This window comes from Tupaia chinensis, unplaced genomic scaffold (genome assembly GCF_000334495.1).
Source record: "Tupaia chinensis unplaced genomic scaffold, TupChi_1.0 Scaffold000350_1, whole genome shotgun sequence".
Taxonomy (NCBI): domain Eukaryota; kingdom Metazoa; phylum Chordata; class Mammalia; order Scandentia; family Tupaiidae; genus Tupaia; species Tupaia belangeri.
The window spans coordinates 3,342,546-3,348,545 of record NW_006159844.1 but is presented as its reverse complement, the minus strand read 5'-3'; the positions used below and the strand labels follow the sequence as shown (position 1 = coordinate 3,348,545).

Here is a 6,000-nt window from a genome sequence, read left to right as displayed (position 1 = left end):
ATATATATATATATATATATATATATATATATATATATATATATATATATATATATATTAATATTACCACATACATGAAGCAGGTATATTTGTATATTTCTGTTCATTAGCAATTGGTTAGATTCTTCTTGAGTTACAGATTAAAAGTACATTTGGGGAGATAGAGGCACACAGGAATGAAGTAGGGATAAACATTTTTATAACCTCATGGGGACAATAAGTAGTTGATATTGAGCTAAAACCAGATTATGAAACGTTTAGTAAATTGCAGCAGGAGAGGTACATGGTAAGTAGAACTGCATGACTATCTCAGGTCTCACTGCTTGATTTCTTCATAGTGACTCCAAGACTTACCTGTGCTTACAAATGTAATACTTCAAAAAATAGCCCACCTCCTTTTCCTTTACAGTGCTTACTTTTGAGTTGATACTGTTCTTGAATAGCATACAAAATATCAAGGAATATTTATTTAAATGTTAACAAGAATAGGCCAGCTGTGGTGGCACAGCTGTAATACAGTACTCTGCAATCCTGAGGCCACATGGGAGAGTCCTGGGTTCACATCCCGAGATCTCCCTGTGTATGCCAGACACACAACATGCCTGTGATCTAGGCTGGCTGAGGCTGGGGTGAAATGTGGCATAAGGACTCATAGGAAATCTCTCTCTCATGTTCTCCCATTTACCCCCAAGAAATATATGGATAATTTTTTTTTAATGTTATAGAAATAGCTTTAACTTTCTATTTTTTTTTTTTTCGATTTTGTCATAAGGTGCATGCGCTCTCCAGAGAGCGACAGAGAGGGAAAGTAAGAAATCACCCCTGAAAGGGAATGGCTACACAGCAATCCTTTCTCCATCTCTTCCATTCTTCTTTGAAGATATTAGGCATGCATGCACATGTATCTGTGTGTTTAACAAGCCATCAAGTCTAAGACTTGAACTACACAGTCAGACATGTTGGATTCAGTGACTTAACTACCATGCCACCTGCAGGCCCAGGTTTTCATTTTTAATAGTATGAATTTGATAAGGAAAATATGATAACCTTTCAACCAAATTTTGAAAACAATTATCTGATTATTTTTCTCATTTTCAGAAAACTGAGGGTTGTATCTAGAATCTTGCACAATGGTACAAATTAAGTTAATATTCACAGCCTTTAAGTCCTGAATTCTTTAAGGATACTGAACCATGAGTGTCTTAGATGTTACTAAATGCCTCATACAAATTTAACTCTCTTGTTCAGTAAATAGATTGGCATTTCTCTGTGAGATTGATGTATTTTTTTCTTGTTCATTCATTGTATTTTCTAAACGGTGCATAAAATGCTCAAAATTAAATACCTTTATATATTTATTGCTGAAATTAAATTTGTCTCCTTGAGGGCCCACAAGTGACGTAGTGGTTAAAGTGCTAGACTCCCACATGGCTGACCATGGTTTGACCTGGTGGCTTAAAAATCACTCTGGACATATATGCGTGAGTGCCCAAAATTCTCAGGCAGAAACTGGAGGAGAAGAGATTGTGGTGTGGCAACCCACGCTTGGCGGGTGATTTCTCACTTTGCATCTCTCTCTTTGGCAAGTGCATGTACCCAAAAGGGGGAAAATAAAAAAACTTTCATATTTGAAGTGTACAATTTATAGATCATATATAATAGAAATCCTATGTATATATGGTTTAATAGTTTTCTTTATTACAGCATTTTGGAACATAGAAATAATGAACTGCATTATGAATATATTATTTCATGTGAAGCTACTTCAGACTTAAATAAAGAGAAGACAATAGCATTTCTTCTAAAAGAGTTGGATATTCTCAGAGCAGGCAATAAAAAGGTATAATATGGAAAGTCTGATAATTCTACAGTATGCTTTTAGCTGTTGACCTTCTAAATTTGCTTTATTGCCCATCATAATTCAGTTTTATTGTGTACTTTAATCCTTTAACAGTAGCTTTATGTTGTTGCCATACCTTGCCATCAAGGAATAATTGAGTTAAGGACTGGCTATGCAAAAGTTTCATTTTGTTATTTTCCTGCCTTTGTGGGCTGTATTATCACTGCCTTTTTTTATAAACTGCTGATACTTAGTGTAGGTAAGTACCTGTCCTTTCAAAACAAAACAGAAGAAGAACTCATTCAAATTGTATTATAGTAAAACTTTAGCATTATGGAGGATGAGAAGTATTATGCACTGGTTGTTTCATGATACTTTTTTACTTTTTTTCTTTTTTCATTAGTGTATTTCACCTCAATAATATATGTAATTAAATATTAAAGTAGGAAAGCTTTGCAATAATGTAATTTATCTTACCTTAGGTGCAGTATTTCCCTCAATCCAATTTGTTATGTCATGTTTTATCTTGTTTTCTGACTTTTATTCTATAATTCCGTGACCATTAAAGAATACTATTAAATAACATTCTTTTTTTTGCCTTCTTTTCTTTTTTAACATCTATGTACTTTTCTTATTTTTAATATCTACTTGTTTGACCTAATCAAACTGAAGCATGATGTTAGCAATGTTGGTCATGTCTGAAGAAAAATAAATGACAAAAGACAAATGACAAAAGCCTAGGGAGGAATTAAAAACAAATTGGAGGGATTCATATGAAAGCATGAGATATTTTCTGCACTTTCATTTAGCAATTATTTTTTATATGCCACTCATGAATCAGGTGCCAGTACCAATTTAAATGGAATATGATGGGGTAGGATTCTGAAAAGGAGATTTGTATCAGATATTAAGATTATTATCTTAATTAATTTTATTTTAAAATATTGGAATTACTGAGAAAAACTCTAAAGCTGTGATATCCATTATCTTATTTGGAGAGTCCCTTACAAATCTTTTTCTTTAAGACAAAAGAATGGATATGATCAAAGTATTTATTTTTCATAATCATATTCTCTCTCTTTTACTTGCCTACATACACATCAATTAAGTGTATATTAGAATGATTTATAATTTTATATCATTACTTTATAAAATATCTTACAACCTTACATTTTTTTTCTGGAGTTATGGATTTAGGAAATTAAATATAATTTATATGGGTTCAGGAAAAGCAAAAGTTTACATAGAAATTAATTATATTCGTGCAAGATATCTGTCAGATAATAATCTTCATTTTTTTTTCAATATGTTTTAGCTTCAAGAAAAACTGACTAAAGAAGATAAAGAACAGAGGAAACTAAAACTGAAGCTGGAACTCCAAGAGAAAGCAACAGAAGCTAGAATTGCTGAAAAGACAGCAGGTATAGTAGAAGAGTATTAACATATGGCCTTAAGAATCACACTAAAGTTTATTATATGATGTGTCTTGGTGAATTCTAGCATACTGGCTTATTTGCCAAAGGAGGGGAACCTCTGTCTTTTTTTTTTTTTTCTTTTGGCTTCTTAGAAAATAGGTGGCTTTAACATCCTGGTACTGGTATTAGTGAGAGCTTTACCTGTATTCATACTGATTTGGGCATTAAATGCATTGTTAACACCATGTCAATCCAATCACAAAAAGGTTGTTTGTTTTGTTGGAAGGGCCTGAACAAACAAGGGGAAATAATGATTACCAGTGCCTCTACCTTTCAACCAGCAGTTCAAATACCACTTATTGTTTTAGCTTGTTGAGAGGAAATACTTCTCTTTGTATGAAGATAGTCCTATATTCATTACCAATGGAAACCTGTGCAATTAATAAGTTTTCGTTTGATAATGCAGATAATGTTTTCCTTTAGATTGAAGTGAAGGGTTGCCAGAGATAATAAATGACTGCCATAAATATATTTTGGGTTCTATTTTAACTCTTACATCTTTGCAAGGAGTAATTTTTGTAACATATCTGTAATGTGATTACAGATGATTAATATGATTAAAAGATTCTTAATAACCTATAATCTTCATTTCGTTATGCCACTTTGATTCTCTTCCTCTCACAGGTTTAGCATTTTAAGATAATAAAAAGGTGATTACATAGAATAGTGAGATTTGTAGGCATTTTAGAGAGAACACATTTTAGCATTTTTTTTTTATCAAAATTAATGACTTTAAGAAACAGTCATATTTTGATTAGTCTGAAAGCTACTTAACCCGATTCTACACATAAAATCATTCTGGTATTTTAGGTCTGAGATATGGTTAACTAGTATAGCTTGTCTTCAGAATATTAATACTGTGGAAAATAGAACTAAACATCACTATGAAGATATAACCAAGATGACCATAAGTAAATATTCCAGCAGAATACCCAATGGTTGCCTTTCAATTAATGTTATAAGCAGTCTTAAAATTTTTGTTTCTATTTTAATGAAGAAATGTGAGAGTGATATTTTTAAGAAAACTTAATAGTATGTTAAAATGACATATTTAAAATATATTTCAAAATTTGTATTTAGAATATAAGTTTAGAACAATTTGGAAATTTCTTGGCTTTTTATAATCAAATATGCATCCTAGGTGCTGTAACAGTGTTTTAAAAGAAGTAATTTTGTTTTGAAGTGTTGGTAAAATAACTTTGCGTATGTTTTATGGAAGAATTTAGTAAGATTTGGGCCTTCATAGTACTGGCAACCGTGAGTTCATATATCTGCATAACCCATTTATCTGTTGGAGGGGGAAACTCATTAAACAATGACATTTACTCCTGGGGTCAGATGGTGGTGCAGTGGTAAAATGCAATGCTCTGCATTGCAGTTCCACTTGGGAAAGTGCCTGGTTCAAGTCCAAAGACCTCTATGAGTGTGCTGGACATGCATGTGCCATGATTTGGGGCTGAAGGAGAGCTGGGGAGGGTTACAGCAACAGGGTCTTGCTGGGGATGCTGTCTCTTTCTGTTTCTTTCTGTCTTGTTTGTGGAAGAAATAAATGAATAAGCTTTTACAAAATAGACAAACAAAAAAGGCCAATAACATTTACTTTTTAACATTTTTATGATATAGTAATCACATACTTTAAATATTTATTGGTATATAAGAGTTTCCATTGAATAGTTCGAATTATGCATGGCATAAAATGGAAAGAATAATTACTTTTATTCAGATTAATCATATACTTTTCATTAATAACAAAATATTGTTTTGGTAAATGTTTGAAAGTGGCTAGTTTATTTTCATGGCTTCTTAAATTGGTGAAAAATCAAAATTAATGACTTTAAGAAACAGTCATATTTTGATTAGTCTGAAAGCTACTTAACCCGATTCTACACATAAAATCATTCTGGTATTTTAGGTCTGAGATATGGTTAACTAGTATAGCTTGTCTTCAGAATATTAATACTGTGGAAAATAGAACTAAACATCACTATGAAGATATAACCAAGATGACCATAAGTAAATATTCCAGCAGAATACCCAATGGTTGCCTTTCAATTAATGTTATAAGCAGTCTTAAAATTTTTGTTTCTATTTTAATGAAGAAATGTGAGAGTGATATTTTTAAGAAAACTTAATAGTATGTTAAAATGACATATTTAAAATATATTTCAAAATTTGTATTTAGAATATAAGTTTAGAACAATTTGGAAATTTCTTGGCTTTTTATAATCAAATATGCATCCTAGGTGCTGTAACAGTGTTTTAAAAGAAGTAATTTTGTTTTGAAGTGTTGGTAAAATAACTTTGCGTATGTTTTATGGAAGAATTTAGTAAGATTTGGGCCTTCATAGTACTGGCAACCGTGAGTTCATATATCTGCATAACCCATTTATCTGTTGGAGGGGGAAACTCATTAAACAATGACATTTACTCCTGGGGTCAGATGGTGGTGCAGTGGTAAAATGCAATGCTCTGCATTGCAGTTCCACTTGGGAAAGTGCCTGGTTCAAGTCCAAAGACCTCTATGAGTGTGCTGGACATGCATGTGCCATGATTTGGGGCTGAAGGAGAGCTGGGGAGGGTTACAGCAACAGGGTCTTGCTGGGGATGCTGTCTCTTTCTGTTTCTTTCTGTCTTGTTTGTGGAAGAAATAAATGAATAAGCTTTTACAAAATAGACAAACAAAAA

General features: G+C 32.2%; 1 protein-coding gene across 1 annotated transcript in view; it reads left to right on the top strand.

Moving 5' to 3' along the window:
- Positions 1-6,000, top strand: part of MIPOL1 (mirror-image polydactyly 1) — a 289,171-nt gene that overhangs the window by 79,339 nt on the left and 203,832 nt on the right. The window contains exons 5-6 of the mRNA XM_006152366.3: positions 1,705-1,840; positions 3,156-3,261. Coding sequence (XP_006152428.1) covers positions 1,705-1,840; positions 3,156-3,261 — 242 coding nt within the window. The remainder of the gene's footprint in view (positions 1-1,704; positions 1,841-3,155; positions 3,262-6,000) is intronic.